Source organism: Heteronotia binoei, chromosome 21 (assembly GCF_032191835.1).
Source record: "Heteronotia binoei isolate CCM8104 ecotype False Entrance Well chromosome 21, APGP_CSIRO_Hbin_v1, whole genome shotgun sequence".
Taxonomy (NCBI): Eukaryota; Metazoa; Chordata; class Lepidosauria; order Squamata; family Gekkonidae; genus Heteronotia; species Heteronotia binoei.
Window position 1 is genome coordinate 81,444,849 of NC_083243.1, and position 23,154 is coordinate 81,468,002.

The following is a 23,154-nucleotide window of genomic DNA, read 5'->3' on the forward strand; positions in this document are numbered from 1 at the left end:
GGCAGGAGTGGTAGTGGACCGGATTACTGCTGAGCCAGTGCCATGGTCAGACCATTATGATGATGATGATATTGGATTTCTATCCCGCCCTCCACTCCGAAGAGTCTCAGAGCGGCTCACAATCTCCTTTATCTTCCTCCCCCACAACAGACACCCTGTGAGGTGGGTGGGGCTGGAGAGGGTTCTCACAGCAGCTGCCCTTTCAAGGACAACCTCTGCCAGAGCTATGGCTGACCCAAGGCCATTTCAGCAGGTGCAAGTGGAGGAGTGGGGAATCAAACCCGGTTCTCCCAGATAAGAGTCCGCACACTTAGCCACTACACCAAACTGGCTCTCCTAATGCCATTATGCCCTGAAGGCCCGCAAGGACGTGTCACTACACCCCTGTTTAGGCAACGAGTGTGTTTTGGCTCACCCTCGAAACCTGATGGACCCAACGTGGCTTCAGATGGCCTTGAGGGATCCCTGCCCCCCCGGCAGCTCATTAGATGAGCTTGCAGAGTCCTGGAATAGCCGTCTCACTGCAGCCACTGATGAGATTGCACCTAAGCGTTCTCTTCACCCCTGCTCACAACTTGCACCGTGATATACTCTGGTATTGCGGTTGATGAAGCAGCAGCTTAGACGACTAGAGAGACGGTGGCGGCGTACTCAGGACAAAGCGATGAGAACATCTTATAGGTCATTTATGCGGACCTATGAGGTGGCAGTCAAGACTACAAAGAAAGCTTACTTTGTGGCCCGGATTGCGTCTGTGACCTCACGCCCAGCCCAATTATTTAGTACAATTCGGTCCTTAACTGCCCTACCACAAGGCAGATCAAATGTTAGGGAATTGGAAATCAACTGCGAGGCTTTTGCAAGTTTTATTGCAGATAAGGTCTCATCACTCTGTCACGACCTCCCTGCCATAGTTGAAACAGTAAGTGAACTTGAGGCTCCAAGTACGTCTTCAGGTCCATTTCTGGATCACTTTGACCCACTCGGCTTGGAGGAAGTTGACAGGATTCTTATTTCTTTGCACCCTAAAACTTGCGTTTTGGATCCATGCCTGTCCTGGCTGATAAAAGCTAGCCGGATGGCGTTACGTGATCCACTTCGTTCTATTGTCAACAGATCCCTCATAGAGGGGGTCTTCCCCACACCTCTTAAAGAGGCTGTGATCCGCCCTCTCTTGAAGAAACCATCTTTAGACCCGACCAATTTAGCCAACTATCGGCCGGTGTCAAATCTCCCCTTTTTGGGTAAGATTATAGAGAGGGCAGTGGCGACACAGTTACAGGATTTCCTGGAGAACACTTCCATACTGGACCCATTCCAGTCTGGCTTCCGCCCAGGTCATGGCATGGAGACGGTGCTGGTTGCCCTCATGGATGACCTCCTGAGACATCTGGATCAGGGCAGCTCGGCAGTACTGCTCCTATTAGACCTGTCGGCTGCATGTGATACAGTCGACCACCAGCTGCTGTCTAGCCATCTTGCTGACGTGGGGATTCAGGGGTCGGCCTTACAGTGGCTCTCCTCTTTCCTCCAAGGTTGGGGACAAAGGATGGCAATTGGGGAAATGTTGTCTCAGAGACACCCACTTATTTGTGGGGTGTCCCAGGGGGCAGTTCTTTCCCCCATGTTGTTTAATATCTATATGTGCCCCCTTGCCCAGAGGGTCAGGAGGTATGGGCTGGGTTGCCATCAGTATATGGATGACACCCAGCTATATCTATTGATGGGTGGCCGGTTCGCCTGCACCCCAGAGAATTTGGGCCTGGCACTGCAAGTCGTGGTATCATGGCTCAGGTTGAGCCGGCTAAAGCTGAATCCAACAAAGATGGAGATTCTCTATCTAAGTTGCAGCAACCCGGGAAGGGTAATTCCTGTACCAGCCTTTGATGGGGCACCATTGAGGGTTAAGAGCTTGGGAGTGTGCCTGGAGTCCTCCTTAGCTATGGAGGCCCAAGTAGCAGCCACTGCCAGAGCTGTTTTTTTTCATCTTTGGCGAACATGGCAGTTGGTCCCCTACCTTGAGCACAGCGACTTAGCAATGGTGATCCATGCCTTGGTCACCTCAAGAATCGTTTACTGTAACGCTCTCTATATGGGGCTGCCCTTAACTCAGACTCGGAAGCTGCAGCTGATGCAGAATCCTGCAGCCAGGCTACTAATGGGGCTTCCTTGTCAGGAGCACATTCAGCCTGTGCTGAGAGCACTGCACTGGCTGCCTGTTGCATACCAAATCCGTTTCAAGATCCTGGTATTAACCTTCAAAGCCCTATACAGCCTAGGACCTACCTATCTGCAGGACTGCCTTGCCCCACATGTTCCCCAGAGAGCACTGCGATCAAGTTCTCAAAACCTTTTGGCTGTCCCTGGGCTAAAGAAGGCTAGGCTCAACTCCACCAGAGCAAGAGCCTTCTCGGTTGTGGCCCCAATACTTTGGAACACCCTTCCAGAAGCCATCAGGGCCCTGTGGGAAAAGACAAGTTTCATATCCTCATGGGTTTCAAATAACTATTTTGAAATAAATGGGCACTGCCTTATGAAGTCTTAAGAAGCATGTGAGGGACTCTCATAGTCAGGCATTTTCTGACACACATCTTTCCCAAAAGTCAATCTCACTCTTTCCTGCAGTCTTTTTCTTGTGTTATCACCACCCTTTTGCCTCTCCCCTCAGTCAAATCCTGAACAGTGAATAAAATTGTATAAAGTCTAAACTGCACTGTTTGGATGGGAACCAGACTAATGTTCCTGCACACCCAAAAATTTCTGCCCATGCAGAGTGAGTTTTCCATCTTCCCCTTCCAGCAGCAACCCCAAATTCCAAAATCCTATTCAAGGGGATCCTTTCTCCCACAAATACAAGATTTCAGGGGCATTTCAGGCTGCCACTGGGGGGGCGGGGGAGGCAGGAAAATTGCCAGCTATGGGTAGAAATCCCTGTGCTCATGGGGTTAATCTGTATTTACTCTGGATTCAAGCTTCTACATAGATTGAAAAATTCATGTATATGAGAAAGCAAGGACAGACAGTACCAGAAATTAAGGTTAAATCTTTGCTTCATTTCTCAATGAACCAAGTAAGATAGATGCATCAGTCCTAGTTTCTTAGCTGCCATGAAACTATGCCTGTGAACTGATTTGGGGGCAGAATTCACCATCTTGCTATATAATAAAAATCCCAAGATTGACACAAAAAAATAAAGAGTTAGACTTCTCCTTTAATATAGGGATACCAGTCTCTAGGTGGGATCTGGAGACCCTCAGAATTACAGCTCATCTCTAGACTACAGATATCAGTTCCCCTGGAGGAGGGTGGACTCTATGGCTTTGTACCCACTGAGGCCCCTGACCTCCTCAGGCTCCATTTCCAAATCTCCAGAACTTTCTCAACCTGGATCTTGCCACACTAGCCCTGGATCTTGCCACACTGGTGGCTGAGGACCTGGCAACCCAACTTGAATACTGTAACTTCTTATAAATCAGACTGAGATGCCAGGAGAAAATGGAACACATCCAGGCATAGAAGCTTAGTGATGCAGTGAGGAGAACTGACATTTTGTGCTCTCTGTGTGAGAATTCCACAGGGTGACTGGTGTGATCATCCTCACCTCTACTACGTTATAGTGATCAAATTGAACAGCACTGGAGTTTAATTGTACAGCATTTTATTATGTATTGTATATGAATGTTATGTATTTTATTTTATGTTCTGATGTATATACATGTTATACGCTGCCCTGAGTCCTACTTGTGGGAAATGGAGCAGGATAGAAATTAAATAGACTGTTATTGTTCAGTTTATTATTGCAGTCATTGACCAGAACATTTTAGTAATCTAGAACAACCTTAAAAGTAACTTATAAAAAGTCCCACAAAAGAATCTGCATGTTAAAATTTGATGACTTGAGGGTTATAACAGTAAAAAAATTTTTTTTAAGATTATTTAACCCTTTAAACCATTTTAAAAAGTCACTTTAACATTTGTTAAAAGATTTACAGTTTCGCCTAATTGTCCCCCTTTTTGCGTTCTTTATAAACCTGGGAACAGAACCTAGCCACCTGTCTTGTTGTTTGGTGGTTCCTATCTGCCAGAAGATAATCTAATTTAAATTTATTTGATCTGCCAGGGAACCTTTCCAACAGCAGGATAATAATTTCCCTTCAGCTCACTGTATGAAAAGAACAATTAAAAATATATATGCTCCAGAGAATCTATTTCAGGCTGGGAACAGGAACAGAGCCTAAGTGCATAAGGAGTCCCTTTATACCTCCCCTCTACTGCCGCAGATGGCGGGGACAAACTCCTAGCTAAAGTAAAGGCCCTTCTAGTGTTGTGGGATTCAAGGAAGTATAGGTAGGCAGTGGGAGCAACTATGTATCTACTGTTTGCTGAAGAGAAATAGTCTGGGGAACTGAGAATATCTGTTTGTCTTTCTATATCTAGCACTCTCTGCTTAATACATGATTTTGCCTGGTCTATGTCAAGGTTTAGAAGGCTTGGGGGGGGGGGAGAACCCCAACTTCCTAATGGCTGTTTGGACTGCTTGGAGCCAATTGCATTGAAATTGGTCGTGCAAGATAAGAGGGATTATTGTTCTTGTTATTATTTTCATTCTATAGGCCCCCAGCATTTTTGCAACATCTGACAGTTTCTCATAAGTGAAGAAATCAAAAGGAATGTACTAAATGCTTGAAGCTAAAACTAAAACCTCCTGTGTCTGTCAAGAATAAACTGCAAACCAGTTTTACCAGAACAAAAAGCTATCTACTAGTTTCAGTCAACACTCCCTTTATTGACAAAACATATATTCACATGTAGTTAACCTTAGTAAAGCAATATTTCTTTGTGATTAAAATCACCACTTGGACGCTTTTGCATACAGAAGCTTCAATATCTGCACATCTGAAAAACAAGTTCCTTTTTGCTGGTGCTACCAGTGTTTCACAGTATTCCAAAGAAAGTACTTCATCACTCAATGTAAAATTAACCTATGCAGTTCACCAACATAATATATGTTGTTGGTGACAGTCTTAGGTGGCTTTTAAAGGGGACCAGAGAAATCCATGCAGAAGGATTAGATGGACCCTTGATCTATGGTGCTCCCCTGAAAGGCAAAAGCTATAATCTCTCCAGTAGCTATATTATATAACTGATACCTTTTAAAATGTTAATATAAATATATTAATTATAGTCATAATTATAATCAGTGTATTCCTGAACTGAGTTTGAGATTTGTGCAAATGATCTTTCTCTTTAAATTTTCCCTTTTTCTCTAACTCAAAACATGAATAAAAAATAGAGCATTAAAAAAAACTCTTATAGTTCAAAATGTGCTTTTAACTTCTGCTCCAAATAGTAAATCCATACTTAAAAATAAATGTTTATACATCCTAATAAATCTTGGTAGATTATGAATATCATGAAGGCATTTCAACTATACTTTGTGACAAACTGGTACCTTCCAGAAGAGGGTGGTTTTACTTTCTTAATTGCGTTATTAAAGGGGTTTTTTGGTGTTACTGAAATGATGCCACTCCTATCCAAACTCTTTTCAACATTTTGATTATAAGCACGGTGAAAAGTGGTAAATACAACATTTCTTGCTCTCCCCCCAAACCCCCATTTTCAGGTCATTTAAAAGACACTTGTGACAAAACTTTTCAGTGAATGGCTTCTAGAACTATAGAGACAGGTTCCACCTATGCTATGCTGCTCACTGTAACTTGTTTAGAACAATGCATTTAATTTGGGGCTACTTCAAGTGTCAGAAAGCACTTCTGTATCATAAAATGTAAAACTATCGTAACCACTATACATGTGTATTTTACTGAGTGCCTACCTGTTGAACAAACACTGGGAAGGTGTATCTGAAAACACCTGGGAAGGTGCTACTTCCCAGTGTAATGTTACACATGATGGTTTCCATTTTTTCCCTAGCAAATAAGTGATTTTTGCATTGAAGTGACCCCGAAAAGCCTTGCCAATAACTGTAATCTCAGGTAAATGGGTTTTACATGTGTTTCACTGTAACCCTTGTTGACATTTTCACGTTTTGCTGCTACATCTACAATGATTTCCTATGTGATGGAGGCACCAGATGGGGAGGTAAGATATTAGGGAGTTCATATCCCTCCAATTTGATTTTGATGAGATGTTTTGCTAATGCAAATTCTTCCTCATCCAACATGCCATCACAATCACAGTCTGCAAGCTTCCAGATTTTCCCCAGGACACTGTTTGGCAGTTTGGAGGTCAACATTTCCTTCTTTGCACTGGCTCCAGAGATTCTGCCATTGATTGGAGACAGAGTGTAAAAAATCTCATCATAGACAGGTTTATCTCTGGCAACAATCCATTCTTCTTCATCAGCTCCTTCCTTGGCACCTTCCCCATAGCCATGGTTAAATGGTCCTGCTGTGGTGCCATCAAATGCCCCACCTTGCACCATCTGTGTAGGCATGCTGCGTTCTTCCTGGGTAATCAGATTCATTAGAAAAGCAACTTTAGTAGACAGCATGTTGTCTACAGATTCAATCAGTTTGGGTTTCAGAGAGTGGAATTTGGTGAAGTCATAGGCCTCCAGTTGTTCCTGAGAAATAACAAAACAGAGTGATAATAAGCAAGAACACTGGTCTAACCATTCCTGAATTAACTGTTGTTCTCTGCCAAGGCTGAACCAGACGACATCAGAATGAGTGTTAAGTAAAGCCCTTTTTTTTTTTTTTTTTTTTTTTATGGCAAATTATTTTATTTAAACCACAACAAAATTAGTTACAGAAAAATAAGTATACCAATAGAGGTAGCTTATGGTATATCACCATTGCTGTCTTCTGCTAAATCAGTTACTTTGCATTTCAACAATAAATAGAAAATAATTTCATACAAATCAACCTTCTCCCAACCAGTTGTATAATTTTTCCCATTTCTTCGTAGCCTCACATTTTGACATTCCTCTTATTACATTTGACAGAATATCCATTTCAGCAATATTTAAGATTTCACGAATTAGATCATCTCGGTGTGGGACAGCTTTCTGCCTCCAGAGTTTAGCAAAAAGGATCCTGGCCGCTGTCAGAATGTAAATAGTAATGTACTCGTCTTCCCGCGGGATTTCATTACGCACATACGAAAGCAATATTGTCTCTGGCTTCAATTGTATATTTACTTTTAACATTTGAGTTAATAATCTATGTACCACAATCCAATATTTTTTAGTTACTTCACAATACCACCACAAATGGAAGAATGAACCTAGGCAATGACCACACTTCCAACACTTCGGGGAGTAGGAGGGGTTTATTTTATTCAAGTGGATTGGTGTAATGTACCACCTATGAAAGAGTTTAAAAAAATTCTCTCTAAGGTTGACTGGTTTGATTATGCTATAATTGTTTTTCCATAAAAGAGTCCACTGTTCTAATGTAATATTTTTCTCTAGATTTTTGGCCCATTTGATCATTACTGCTTTAACCACCTCATCCTCCAGATTCCTTTGTAATACATAATTATATACTCTCTTAATTATTTTACGTGGTCCTGATAACAAAATTTTATCAAAGTCAAAGTTATACTTGGAGAAACCTGAAACCTTATCCCTATTATATTTTGTTGTAATTTGTACCATTAACCACCAGTCCATGTTCCAACCTAGGGCCTCAAGCTCCTCTCTCTTTCTCAACTTATCCTTATCGTCAAGTATGTCAGAGTATCTAATCAGATTCGTTGGCCTCCACAAATGGGGATGCATCGTGGCCTCTACCGGGGAAATCCATCTGGGGGTTTTAACTCCATAGATTTTGTTTTTGATCTTAATCCAGCCTTCGTAAAGAGCTTTCCTAATAAGGTGGTTTTTAAAATAACTCTGGGATTTCCCTAAGTACCAAAGATTAGCGTGCCACCCAACTTTAAGATCAAAGCCTTCTATCGCTAAAATACGATTATCTTCTAGCAGCACCCAGTCTCTTAACCAAAGTGTCGTACAGGCTAGATGGTAGGCTTCAAGATCTGGGAGAGCCAAACCTCCATTTTGCTTTGTATCAGTCAAGACCTTCCACCTAATCCTGGGTTTTTTCCCCTGCCAAATGTATGATCTTATCTGCTGGTTGATCTTAATAAAGAATGGCTTTCTAGCGGCAAAGTTTACCATTTGTAATAGAAACAAAATCTTTGGGAGGATAGACATTTTAATAAGGGCGGCCCTCCCCATGAAAGACAGTCCTAAATTATTCCATTTTTTCAGCTGCGAATCCGTCTCCTTTAAAAGTGGGATGTAATTATTTTCATAGATTGTACTACATCTGTTAGAGAGTGTGATACCTAAATATTTTATTTTTTTTTCCAGTTTAAAATCCGTCCTTCTCTCAATGTCTCGCGATTCTTGTAGAGACATATTTTTTGTCAAAATTTTTGATTTTTGTCTGTTCACCTTGAGGCCTGCTACTTCTCCATATTCATCTAATTCCTTTAGTACTTCATCCACTGATTCAGCCGGGTCCTGTAAAATTAAAACCATGTCGTCTGCATAGGCCAGAATCTTATATTCTTCACCCTTTGTCTTCAAGCCCCTAATTTTCGGGTTTCCTCGGATCGCATTACTTAAAACTTCCAGCGATAAAATAAATAGCAAAGGGGAAAGCGGGCAGCCTTGTCTTGTCCCTTTCTCCAATTTTATCTCTTCGGTTAATTCCCCGTTAATAATTATCCTGGCTGTCTGCTTGTCATAAATTGCTTCGATATTTCTAGCAAAATCCTTCCCAAAGTCCATTTTCTTAAGCACGTTAAACAAAAAGTTCCAATCAAGGTTGTCAAAAGCTTTTTCAGCATCAATAAAAAGAAAGGCTGCTTGTTTGTCCCGGCTTAGATCGTAGTATTCCAGCGCATTTGCAATTATCCGAATATTTGTCCGCATGAATCTATTGGGCAGGAAGCCAGATTGGTCTGGATGTATTACATCTATTAAAATCTTTTTCAATCTATTGGCCAAAATTGCTGCATATAGTTTGTAGTCCACATTTAGTAAAGATATTGGACGATAGTACCTTATATCGTCCAATTGGCCACCCGATTTCGGAATCAACATAACATTACTACCTGCCCATGATTGTGGCAGCTTTGCGGAAGACCAGACCTCCTCAATTAAGCATTTAAAATGATCTATAAGAATGTCTTTAAAGGTGATGTAATATTCTGGAGGTATGCCGTCGGGACCTGCCGCTTTATTTTTCTTTAAATTAGACCATACTTTTTCTAATTCATACATGGCAATCGGTTCATTTAATATTTTTATCTTATCCTCCGTTAATTTCAGCTGAAATTTATTTAGTAAATATTCCTCTTGTTTTTCCTTAGATGTCTCCCCCTTTCCATATAGTTCTGTATAAAATTCTCTAATTATTAACTTTAGCTCATCAGCTCGTACTTTAGGTCTACCCTGTTTGTCTTTTAGAACCTTTATTGTCTTTTTTTCCTTTTCCTTCCTAACTTTATGAGCTAACCATTTCCCTGCTTTATTAGCTTTTTCAAAATAGTATTGTTTAGAGTATGCAATTTTCCTATCCATTTCTTCTACCATGATCAGATGAAGCTTGTGCTGTAAAATTCTAATTTCGTCCTTAATATCCTTTTGTAATGGATTTAGCTTTAACTGCTTCTCTTTTTGTTTGATTGTCTCCGTCAATTCAGTCATGGCTTTGGTATCTTCTCGTCTTTTGTTTGCCATAAAATTGATTACTAGCCCTCTGAAGTAAGCCTTACTTGTTTCCCATACTAACGAACTCGAGGTCTCCTCCAGTTTATTCAGTTGGAAGAAGAATGTCATCTCTTCTTTTATGTAATCAACAAACTTCTTATTTTTAATCCATCCAGGGTACATTCTCCAACCGGATTTCTTTCTTGTATAGCCCAACCCTAAAAGCATAGGAGCATGATCCGCAATTGTTGATGGAAGAATATCTACTTCATCCACAAATTTAACCAAACCCAGTGAGACCCACATCATGTCAATCCTAGACCAGGATTTATGTCGGTTCGAAAAAAAAGTGTAGTCTCTTCTACTTGGGTTTAAAATACGCCAAATATCTACTAGAGCCAACTCCTCTACCAAATTAAAAAATATCTCGGGTAATACCTTGCTTCCCGACCTCTTCCTCTTCTTTTTATTTTCGGGTAATGAGCTCCTATCCAAGTCGGGAGTAGTCACTGCGTTAAAATCACCAGTGATACAGAAGTTTTCATATTTGCTTTTAATCACCTTGGAACATAACTGCTTATAAAAAGCCCCCTGCGTACCATTAGGGGCGTATAAATTAACCAAAAGAAATTTTTGCTGATCATATACAATTTCTATGCCCTGAAATCGAGCATCCTTAGCCTCAAAAATTAACTCAGCTTGAATATCACCCCTTATATAAGTTACCAGTCCTCTTTTTTTTTTCCCCTCCTCTGATGTGATTATAGCTTTCCCAAGTCCTTTATTGCTTAGCAGATACTCATCCTTTTTTTTTATATGTGTCTCTTGTAAACATATCACATCCGCCCTCAATTTTTTAAGCTGAAGAAAAGTTCTCTTTCTTTTCTGGGGGGAGTTTAATCCGTTAATATTCAGTGATATGATCCTCAATTTATTTGTCATAATTTTATTTTGTATTCCCTATCACTCAATCAGGTGTGCTTTTTTCTTCCTCTGTAGTCTAGTCTCTCTTTGTGTGGCTTCTTCTTCTTGACTTACTTCTCCCTCTTCGTGTTCGTGTTCGTGTGGATATAAAGATTCTGGTGACCGTGGTAGGCCCTGTGCAGCTTTATCATCCAGGCCCTTCCCCGTTCTAGATTTCTCCTTCCTTTGCCAATTTCTTGCCTGGTTAGTAATAAAATCATCTAGCTTAAACATAGAATCAATTCTGTATCTCGTGTTTGCGTATGTAAATGACAATCCTTCGGGTATTAACCACCTATACATAATACCCTTATCTTGCAATCTCTCCGCTAGGTTTAAATATGCTTTTCTCCTAGATCTTATTGACCAAGGTATCTCCTTCATTATTTTAATTTTAGTTCCCTTTATCATTATTTGTCTTTCTTTAGCTTCCCTCCATATCCTTTCTTTCGTGATCCTTCGAATAAATTTCACATGTACCTCCCGGGGAAGGTCATTTTTTTTGGCATATAACGTATTCACCCTATAAATACAGTCTATTTCTTTCTCTATTTCATCACTCTCCATTCCTAGAATATCTATTAAAGCATCCGCCACTAATTTCAACAAATATTCATTCCTATCCTCTGGTATGTTAAGAAGTCTGAGAGTGTTTTCAGCCTTCCCCATTTCAATCTGGGCCAGTTTGTTACTAAGTTCAGCTTGTTTTTGGTCTAAATCTTCCACTTTAGTATCAGTTAATTTTAATTTATATTCTATTGATTTTGTTATCTTCACCACTTCTAATAGATCCTTTTTGGTGTCATTGAACTTGCTGTCTAAACCTTCCATTTTATCTGCCAACCCTTCTATCTGTTTGGATAAAGAAGCCTGCATTTGGTTCAGTGCCTCTTTGAAATTCTGCTGAAGCTCCTTTATAGAGTCCTGTGGGATTGAGGCACCCACTGCTCTTGGTTGTCCCGGCGAGAATTTTGTTTTACCTTGCTGAGACATCCTAAAAATTAAAGGGTGTTTAACAAACACTTCTAATGTTGACCAGTTATTAGGGCCAAAAAAAAAATACCAAAGTGAGGGAAAGCCTCCAAAAACAAAAAACCCAAAAGGGCGGAGAGCAAATGGAAAGAGTAAGAGATGAGAAAAGTAAATCCCTTTGGAGTCCTAACTCCTTTGGGAATCCTGAAATATCTAAGTTCGCTGTTAGACTTTTAAGCAATATAAAACCTTAACAAGCATATGACCTTAGTATTCTTAGTATTCTATTATGTAACCAGTAAGACTGGCCAAACACTTGATAAGCACTACTCAAATACAGACCAACGCAATCTAAAACCCTAATATGAATACAATTGCACCCAGTCCAACAAAGATTCTTTCTTCAATTGGGACTTACGATCCAGTCCAATCTTCCTTATAGACCTGTATAGCAACCTGTCTTGATTGTAGCCTTCACACCGTTGGTACTTTATAAGTAGAATAACCCCCTCCTCGTCTATTGCGGTGAGAGGTTGCGAAGCAGGAAACGAAAAGCTAGTCCTCTCAGCCACCGTCCACCCGCTCAGTATTTTCCACTCCGCCGTCGTTTCCACCAGCCCCGCCTGTCTCTTAAAGGGCAAGCTCCTTCAAGGTTTCTATCCACCAAAGGTGGGGACCTCCAATTAGCACTGCACGGGCTCACCAAACCCGCCACAAGTAGCCACGTCGCTCAAACTAGGCTCCACTCGCCCGACAGGACCACACAACGGGCCGCTACCGGCTCCTCCACGTCCTCCCCGCCAGCGGCAAAGAAGGGGGGGGGAGGGAACGAGCCGCGGCCGCCGACGATTGCTGGACCAAGACAAAGTCTTCAATGAATCGCCCAGAGTCCGAAAGAAACCGTAAGCCAAAACAAAAACCACGTCGTCTCCGCTTCCATGCACCACCTCTGTGCCGGCGGCTGAAGCTGGGCCGTCCTGAGACGTCTTCTGCCTTTGGGAAGATAAGGTAGGAGGGATCACTGTCGGGGGGGCCAAACGGCTCACCCCTGCCCCTCGCCCCTTCCAAGTACTAGGCTCCTCCACGGAGCAAGTACGGACCTATCGGCCCCCCAAAAAAAGGCTGAAATTCGGTGGGTCCCACGCCAGTGGTTAGGAACGCCGCCGCCTCGCTTCGCCGGATACCGGAAGTCAATCAAGTAAAGCCCTTAAATAGTTCAGAATGTAATGGGCATGTTTAAATGTCTCTGGAATGGGGTCATCATTACATAGCTGTCACAAGTAAATACAGTTTAACAATAGGTATTTTAAAATTTTATGTTTGTTTATTCATACGTTTAATTTATAATCCACTTTTTCCAATGAGAAACCTGGACTGTTCTATTCCACTACAGTTCTAATTTCTTTTCAAAAATGACCTCCTGAACATTTTTGTAGGCTTTTTTGGGGGGGATATTCTGTGTAATGAGAGAAGCGTAAAACATTCTTAATTTCCTCAGACAGACTGTTTTACAAGGTGGGAGCCACCACCAAGAATATACATCTGCAGGGTGGTACCTTTAGAAGTTAGCGAAACTATTGCAGATGAGCAAAGTTGTTATAGAGTAACATAGCAGGAGAGGGAGCCCAATAGATATATGGGTCCATGAAGAGCTTTGTAGTAAATAACCAGGAACTTGAATTAAACTTGGTAACTGATCAGTAACCAAAAGAGTGTCTGCAGAATGGGTATGACAGGTATGTTTTCATGACGTCCAAAAAGTTCTATTTCATGAGCCATCTTCTTTTTTTTTGACAAGGTATTGCAGTCATCATTCAACTTTTCAGTGTTTTGGTAAAAGCCTGTGAAACTTACAACTTGCCTCAAAGGTTCAAGCTGTGACAAAATAATCTCAAGCACTGTTTCCTCTAAGTTGAGTTAGTGTGCGCTAGCTCATGGTTTTTTAGCCTCCGGCTCGCATATTTTTGTCTTGGCTCAGGAAAGATGGCCCAAGAGCAAATTACTTTATGCAGTAGCCAAATTGCTCACTCTCAACTTTAATGCTAGTACATCATGAAGTAGAATTTTTGCTCTCAAGACTCCACAGCTTAAAAGGAGTATTAACCTCAAGAGGTGGCTGGAGGAGGCTTCTGGGGAACATAGTGACCTGATAAGAAGGACTTTTAAAGGCTCCAGTCCTTCCTCACTGTGGGGTGAACAATGCCAATGAAGGACGGAATTTAATTCTCTATCCTCACCTCTCCCCCATGGGGGGACCCAACTGATAGGTTAACCAAAGGCAGTGCTGGCTCGCTCACTAGACAAATTAGGCACTAAGGCGCCGGCAGGGCATGGACTGATCAGCGGGGAAGGCGATGGGGAAGCTGGTGTTCCTATGCCGGCCTTCTGGCACTCTCCAAATCTTCAGCACTGGGGTGGCAGTGAAAGTGGCTGCTGCCACAGCCGCTTCCTCTCCACTTCCCTCCCACGTGGTCTGGGAAGGAAGCAGTGGCGGCAGCAGCCGCTTTTTCAGCGGCTTGCTGATCCTTCCTTTCGTCGCTGCCCCATCACAAAGGTTTGGAAAGTGCTGGAAGGCTGGCATAGGAGCGCTGGCCTCCCCACCACTTTTCCCACCAATCAGCTGATCGGCAGGGGAGCGGGCAATTCACCACCGGTTCCCTGGGTGGGCATTAATGTTCCAAATGTAATATCTTGTGTCAAACCAATTTTATTATTGCAATGTATTGTAACAATCAAAGATTTCAGGTTTTCACGGCTGGTAACATCATTAGGGTTTGTAGAATCTTTCAGGATCAAGTGCCGTGTTCTACTGGAGAAAGTTTTCCTTCCAGACGTTTCGTTCTCAGCTGCGGAGAACATCCTCAGTGGCGTTGCAGCCGGAGCAGGCGCTCAGACCTTCTTGGCTGCTGTGTATTGAATGGGGCCAGGGCTGCTGCAGAGCTGCTATTTCTAGGCTGGAGGGGGTGTGATGAAAGGGCAATTGGTTTGTGAATGTGCCCATTGTTTGGTGGGGCTTACTGGAAGGAGCTTCTCAAGCCAGATACATACAGGAAACTTCGCTGCGATCCCACCACAAGAATACTTCGGAAAACAAATCTGTTCATCAAAGGCTCTTCAATACCGATTGAGGATCAACGCCTGCCCAGACTGTATGGCCTACCTAAGATCCACAAACCCAATGTTCCTCTTCGACCGATAGTCAACGCCATCAGCTCACCTACCTACGCCATAGCCAAACACTTGACCGGCCTTCTTCAACCCCTTGTGGGCAACACCACCTCTTACATTAGGGACTCATCACATTTTTTGAAAAAAATCAAACCCCTAAAACTCCAACCCAGTGATCTTTTAGTAAGCTTCGATGTCGTCTCGTTGTTCACCATGGTTCCCGTCAAAGAAACCCTTGTTCAACTACAACACATCTTTCCTGATGACATCACTGCCCTATTCCACCAGTGCTCACCACTACCTACTTCCAATGGAACAATAACTTTTATGAACAGATCAATGGAGTTGCCATGGGAAGCCCCCTTAGCCCTGTCATCGCTAACTTTTACATGGAAACCTTCGAAGATACAGCGCTAAGATCTGCCCTCCTAAAACCATGTTGCTGGCTCCGATATGTGGATGATGTTTTTGCCATCTGGAGTCATGGAGAGGCTGCTTTGAATAACTTTCTCCTTCATCTGAATTCAGTCCATCCTCGTATCCAGTTCACCGTGGAGAAAGAAAACAATGGTCAACTTGCCTTTCTTGACGTTCTCATTACCAGGAAAGATGATGGAAAACTCGGCCACACTGTATTCAGGAAACCCACACACACCGATCACTATCTAAATAAGAATTCCAATCATCATCCTCGCCAAAAACGTACAGTTGTAAAAACCCTCATTCACCGTGCATCATGCATCTGTGAACAAAGCCAACTCCAACAGGAACTACACCACCTCAAACAGTCACTGCAGGCCAATGGATACTCCCAACAAGAAATTAGAAGAGCCCTCCATCCCAGGAGACCATTCACACCAAATCCTGAGCCACACACAAATGTGGGCACAGCCTTCCTGCCCTACATAAAATCTGTCACCGACCGCATTGGCAAAATTCTCAAACGCCATGATGTTGACACAGTCTTCAAGCCCACACAACAGATCCGCCACATGCTGCGCTCGGCCAAAGATATGAGAGATCCACTTTCAACCCCTGGAGTCTACAAAATACCCTGCTCCTGTGGTGCAGTCTACATTGGCACTACCCAACGCAGTATCAACACCCGTCTCACCGAACACAAGAGACACTGTCACTTGTTTCAGCCAGAAAAATCAGCTGTAGCTGAACATGCACTTCAAGAAGGAGACCACATCATCCACTTTGAAAGAACTGAAGTCATTTCTACGGTCTCACATTATCATACCCGCCTGAACAGAGAAGCTATTGAGATTTACAAACACCAGCACAATTTTAACAGAAAGGAAGAAGGCATTTTCATCCACCAATCTTGGTACCCAGCTCTGCAAAACACCCTACAGACTATAAATTGCAGAAAGTCTCAGAACAACCAGCAAATCCCACAGAACAATCAGCACAGTCAACAACCATCTTCCTTATCTTCAAACCCCTTCCAACCCTCCCAGCAATTAACACAGAACAATGGTCACATTCAACAGCCAGTTTCCTTATCACTACCCTTCCAGGAAGCCCCACCAAACAATGGGCACATCCACAAACCACACCCCCTCCAGCCTAGAAATAGCAGTTCTCCAGCAGCCCTGGCCCCACTCAATGCACAGCAGCCAAGAAGGTCAGAGTGCCTGCTCCGGCTGCAACGCCACTGAGGATGTTCTCCGCAGCTGAGAACGAAACGTCTGGAAGGAAAACTTTCTCCAGTAGAACACGGCACTTGATCCCGAAAGATTCTACAAACCCTAATATTGTAACAATATTTATAAAGAAAGCACTAAAAAGAAGCACTAAAGCAAAAATAATACCAATACATCACTTTTCACCCCTTCCATCCCCCTTATTTTGACCCCCGCCGGTGTTTACTGAAATTGCTAAAAATACAAGGTAATATCTCTTTTAAAAAACCCCTTATAGTCTATCCTCTTAACCTTATTAAAAAAAATACTAATAATCCATTAAAAAAGAAAAAAAATTCTATTTCTTTATAATTATTACTATAGTCCACCATTCCACAAAGCTTCAATTATTTTCAAACATCACTAAATGTCCCTTTACTTTCCAATGTTTTTCAATGTAGATTTGAAATTTCTCCCACTCCATTTTAAACTTCTCCAAACCATAGTCTTTTAAGATTCTTGTAAGTTTGTCCATTTCACTCCAAGACATAACTTTTTAAAATCCAGTCCCATTTTTCTGGTATTTTATCTTGCTTCCATAGCTGCGCACACAATATCCTTGCAGCTGAAAGTAGATACCACACAATAGTTCTGTCTAATTTCGGAAAACTTTCCATTTGTAATCCCAATAAAAACATGTCTGGAGATCTCTTAATGTCGTAACCTAAAATTTTTGACATTTTTTTCTGAATCATTTGCCAGTATTTCACATGACCACCACATGTGGTAAAAAGAACCTTCATGCTTTTTACACTTCCAACATCTGTCTGACATCTGGTTGCTCATTTTTGCTAGTTTCTTAGGCGTCATATACCATCTATATAACATTTTAAAACAGTTCTCTTTAATATTGTAACATGTAGATATCTTCATAGAGTTCTTCCACAAGTGTTCCCATGACTCCATTTGTATTTCTTTATTTATATTAATTGCCCATTTAATCATTTGAGATTTAACTACTTCATCTTCCGTAGACCATTTCAATAACAGTTTATAAATTCTTGATATCAATTTATCATTACCACCAAACAACATTCTTTCCAATTCTGTTTGTTCTTGTCTTATGCCTTCATTTTTAATATCCTGTTCCACCAAGCTCTTAATTTGTTGCATTTGAAACCAGTTGTATTTATATTCCAATTCTTCTACCGATTTTAATTCAACCTTCCCACCATGCATCTTTAACAATTATTTATATGATAACCACTTCACTTCAGAGGTATCAGAATATAATTCTATCACTTCCGTTGGCACAATCCAAAGTGGTTTTCTCTCATCCCCATATCTTTTGTATTTTAACCATGTATTCAGCAAATTTCTTCTTATATAGTGATGTGAAAAAAAACCGCCCATCTTATTTTTTCCATAATGCATATAGGCATGCCAACCAAAAATATTTCCATGACCTTCTAGTGTCAGTAGTTTTCCATTTAGTAGCGTCATCCATTCTTTTGATCCACACCAAACATACTGCATCGTATGCACCAAACTCTTTGCTTATGTCCCCAATAGAATAGTAAAATTAGAATTAGCTGATCTTGATTAAGGTCTACACAATTTTTTATGGATTAAGAAATTGACTAAAAAGATCATAATACAAGAAAGGATCAAAGATGGAAACGTAATGAAAGATGGACTTTTGAGAATATGGTCTACATGCCAGAATTTATTGAGCCCCTCAAACTCTTTGCTTATGTTCCCAATAGAAGCTCATTACAATAACAACACAAGAAATAAAAATGATTCTTAACATATGGCACGATAATAAACACTCATTCAAATACATGGTGACAGTGGCTAGAACTATTTACATAGCAAAATGAAAACCAGATGTCTGTCCACATTTAGAAGAATGGAAAAATCAACTTGCTGAATATTCAGTAATGGCAAATGTAGCAACCTATTTGAGAAACAGGTCTATTTTGAAATTTGAAGAGATGGAATGTGTATAATGTGTATTATGCTAGCAGGAGACAATCTTAAAGTGAAAAAATATCATAAAAATGTATGGTGATGAAATAGAATTAGAATTAAAATCTGTTCCAAATGTAATATCTTGAATGCAAATTGGTTCTCTATATGAGATATATAATATGCTTCTACACCATGATATCTATTAAAGGTTCTAAAGAATATGTAGAGTTGGTGAAAATCCATTATATTGAATACGTACTAATGATGAAACCAATATAGTCAAAATAGATTAGTTATGAAGTTTGAAAGTTAAATTATGAATACAATTGTACCCTAACAAAAAATAAGAACTATTGTACTTTATAGATAATACCTTAAAATTAGAAGGAAGGGAATTAAATGGAACATAATGTATTACATGATTGCCTTGACCCCTGGTTGGATATGAACTGGATACTAGAGCTTCATGGGGTATCCATCTTTGCCTGATATGAAGCATGGGTTTTTTGTTAATGTCTCACTGTGCCTTCTACTGTTTTACTGTTTTAATTGCTTTTATTCTTTGATGGGTCTTGCTGCAAGCTGCCCTGAGCCCACTTGTGGGTTAGGGCAGGGTATAAATCAAATCAAATTAATTTGATAAAGAATGTGTAGTTCAAAACCCTGAGTATTTTTAATATGCTATGGGGTCATTTATACTCTCATCTTGAAACCAGTATAAGAAAATTAGAACTTCTGAAAGTGCTTTCTGCACACTTACAGCATAGCACTGGTACACTAAATTGATGTGGATGTTGAACACAGAGATGCCATACTAATATGACTGCAGGATAAAAGGGTGCACCCAGTAAAATAGCAGAGTAACCAGGTGTAATAGATAGAATCCAGAGACTTCATGCTATGGCAAACTCTTGCTGGGCTTTTCCATGAGCACAGGGACTTCCACATAGGGAGAGCCAGTTTGGTGTAGTGGTTAAGTGTGCAATTTCTTATCTGGGAGAACCGGGTTTGAATCCCCACTCCTCCACTTGCAGCCGCTGAAATGATCTTGGGTCAGCCATAGCTCTCACAGAGGTCTCCCTGAAAGGGCAGTTTTTGGGAGAGCTCTCTCAGTTCCACCTACCTCACAGGGTGTTTGTTGTGGGGGAAGAAGATAAAGGAGATTGTGAGCCACTCTGAGATTCAGAGTGAAGGGCAGGATACAAATCCAATGCCAATGTTGTCCATGGAATGCAACTTTCTCAGCTTCCCCTTCTTGTGGCAGCCTGAAATAACCCATGAAATCCCGTTCCTGGGGGAGGAGGGGTCCTCTCTCCCCAAAGAGTAGAATTTCAGGAGGAATTAAGAACACCTGCCGGGAGGGCGAGCCAAGACAGTCTCATTCCATGAGTGGACATACTTCCACCTGTGGAAACAATATGCTGGATCCAACTCACTAAGGTGTTCTTCCCATGCAATATTCTTTCCCAGAGAGTAGCAGTGTTTATTTTTACAACCAAATTGAAGGCCAACAAATCTGAGTTACTGTACCTGCATTTTCTTGACTTCTGGAAAGTCCCCTGGGGAGATCTGGTGTTCCCTTTGCAACTGACGATAAACCTCAGGAAGGTTGCTGATCAGTTCTCTCTTCTTACTTTCTTTTCCAAATACAGCAGGCATTTCCTTCTTTAGATGGCTAATGATATAAGCATGTACCTAAGATAAAAGAATGGCAATATTTAGAGTGTTTTTCCCCTTTCAAATGACAAGAGTCTTAAGAGACGCTGTTTATTATAATGTTTGGAAGAGATAAATACACCAGTGTTAAGACAGAGCTATTCTTCCCATTTTATTATACAGTTTGCTTAGGTTGTTGAAAGAAAACTAGTTTAATAAACTCTCAAAGGACAAAAACTGAGAATGTGGCAGTGTTAAGGAAACAGAAATAAAATTCTAATATTACACCAAGATTCATGGATAGAAAAATGGCCTCTCCCTATTAAATATTTATGGGTAATGCATAGCATCACCCTCTGCTAGAAAGGCATTCTTTTATGGAAGATATACAGGCTTCAAATGCCAAATGTTTGGACAGATAAGAATTTTTTTTTAAATCTTCAAAGTATTAAAATATCCTCTAATCATTACATGGAGCTGAAACAACACCAGAAGGCTCTGATAAGGCCCTGCAGTTGACAGGAAGCTGGTGTTTCTAATGCTTATTCTAACCTGATAAAATAAGAACAATTTATAGGAAGAGAAGAAAGTACATAGTAAGAAAACTATACAGAAATTTTGCCTTTTTAAAACAGGATCTCAGTGATATAAAACAATTATTCTCTTGATATAAAGTCATTCTAAGCTCTCTTAACGCTAGAACTATTGTATGAGAGCAATAGATTGGGGGATCTCATAGAGTGGTAAAGATGCAAAGAAAAGGAACCAAAACAAGAACATTTTCCTTCTGAAAAAAGGCAAGTTTCAGGATCTTCAGTTTAGGGGAGAGGACCCTCCAAGTCAGCAGCCCTCTGAATACTAGTTACAGCAGGGAAGGAGCAACAATAGCCTTCCCCAGACATCTAGCTGGCCACCATGGAAAACTGGACCACATGAATTTTCAGTCTGATTTGACAGGGCTATTCTTAGATGGGTAATTTCTCCCCACTGCTCTTTCCGTGGCTTTATCTCCAGCGTCTCTATGAATACTAGTTGAGCATTTTAGTGGGGGGCGGGGGGGGGGGAAGGAATCACAGAACTTTGTTTAACCAAATATCACCTTCTCTACATATCCAACTGCTTAGAGATGGGGAAGACTCTATTTCATATCTCTGTTCTCAGTCCATATAAACTTGGAACTGACTGGTTATTTAGGGTTGCCAAGTCTTCTTTATCCCCCGATGGGGGACATTCGTGCACAAGATGCGCGTGCGCAAGACGAGTGACGTCACCCAAATGATGGCGCCCGTGCGGGGCCACTCTAGGCGTTTCCAGGAAAACTCTATGGTTTTCCAAGATGCTCTAGCCATTTGGGAAGTTAAAACTCGATGGTGCAAAAGTACCATAGAGTTTTAACCTCCCAAATAGCTAGAGCGTCTGGGAAAACCATAGAGTTTTCCTGGAAATACCTAGAGCAGACCCACACGGGCACCACCATTTTGACCTGGTGATGTCATCGTAGGGGGAGGTTCATGCTGCTGGCCCGATGTGGGCCGGTGGGTTGAGAACCTCCCGGCAGGAGATTCCCTGCCTGGACCAGGGGGTTGGCAGCCCTATGGTTATTGTGCAGCATTTACATACATTTTTGTATACAGTCCCCAGGAATTTTTAAAAATCTTAATGCTGAAAAACAATTTCACAACATTTGCAAAGTTATATATTGGCTATTTACTTAGCCCAGGAACCTGGGGGAAGGGACAGGATCATCCTTTACCTTAAACCCTTGAAAATGGCATTTGAAACATTTTTAAAATTCAAAAATAACAAAAAGATTTTATGTATCTCAGAAAACAACATATAATTTAAAGTTACTTCTCTTACTGACCAAATGGGATAAAACAGTGCAATGATTTCCCCTGACACAAGCCCACCTGTTCCAGGCCCAAGATTCTCTCTGTGACATCCAAAGGATAAGCTTAGATAGTAGGGTTGCCAAGTCCAATTCAAGAAATATCTGGGGACTTTGGGGGTGGAGCCAGGAGACATTGGGGGTGGAGCCAGGAACAAGGGTGTGACAAGCATAATTGAACTCCAAGGGAGTTCTGGCCATCACATTTAAAGGGACCATACAAATTTTAAATCCTTTCCCTCCATAGGAAATAATGAAGGATAGGGGCACCTTCTTTTGGGGCTCATAGAATTGGACCCCTTGGTCCAATCGTTTTGAATCTTGGGGGGTACTTTGGAGAGAGGCGCTAGATACTATACTGAAAATTTGGTGCCTCTACCTCAAAAAACAGCTCCCCCAGAGCCCCTGAAACCTCCAGATCAATTCCCCATTATACCCTATGAGAATCGATCTCCACATAGGGAATAATGAAATGCTCAGCAGACGTTTCCCTCCCCCCAACGCCGTATCTGGCGACTCTGAAGTGAGGGATTGGCCTCTCTACTCACGAGTTGCTGCCAACGTCTTCAAAGTAACACAAACACACCTTCCCAAGAGGAAGCCTTTCAATCAGAGACTGAAGCCTCTGGAGGTGGAAAGGCACATGGTCCTCTGGGGGCAGGGCTTCCCCCCGCCGGCCACCTGACTGGGGGCGGGATGGGCCACAAGAACTAAGAACAGATATAACCCTTCCTGCCCTCCTTCATTATCTGCCTAATTTACAGAATCAGTACTGCTGTCATGTAGCAAAGAACGACTCAAGCAGTCAGCCTTCAGGTAGTAGCAGGAGCTCCCTTGCTGGACTCTGGTCCAGTCTTTTATTGAGTTACACAAAATAGTCACGAGACATTGTCTGAAGTGAAATAGCTGAGGAATGCGAAAATGTTTCGGTCAAGACATGAGACGTGCTCGAAAGCAGAGACCAGGTTATCATATTTAGAGATTAACATTTCTCCCTGGGCATGAACAAAGTTCAGCTGTATGTGGTTCCCTATTAACCTCTCAGGTGTGCCTGAGAGATCAAGGAGCAAGGTAGAACCACTACACTGTCAGCCACGCAGCCTCTGTTTAAAAAACCTCAAGAGAGGAGAGTCCACCATCTCTCTTCCCAGTTCTACATGTCTCTTCTCAGTTAAGGCAGGAATCTCCTCAGAATCACAAGATTTTTTTTCCTGCTTAGC

The 23,154-nt window shown here is 41.6% G+C and overlaps 1 protein-coding gene across 1 annotated transcript in view; it reads right to left on the reverse strand.

The window, feature by feature from the left end:
• Positions 1 to 4,765: 4,765 nt before the first annotated feature.
• The window catches only part of EHD4 (EH domain containing 4), a 55,289-nt gene continuing 36,900 nt past the window's right edge, over positions 4,766 to 23,154 (reverse strand). The window contains exons 5-6 of the mRNA XM_060261595.1: positions 19,921 to 20,085; positions 4,766 to 6,583 (exon numbers count right to left, since the gene is read on the reverse strand). Of these exons, the coding sequence (XP_060117578.1) occupies positions 6,059 to 6,583; positions 19,921 to 20,085 (690 nt within the window). The 3' untranslated portion in view covers positions 4,766 to 6,058. The remainder of the gene's footprint in view (positions 6,584 to 19,920; positions 20,086 to 23,154) is intronic.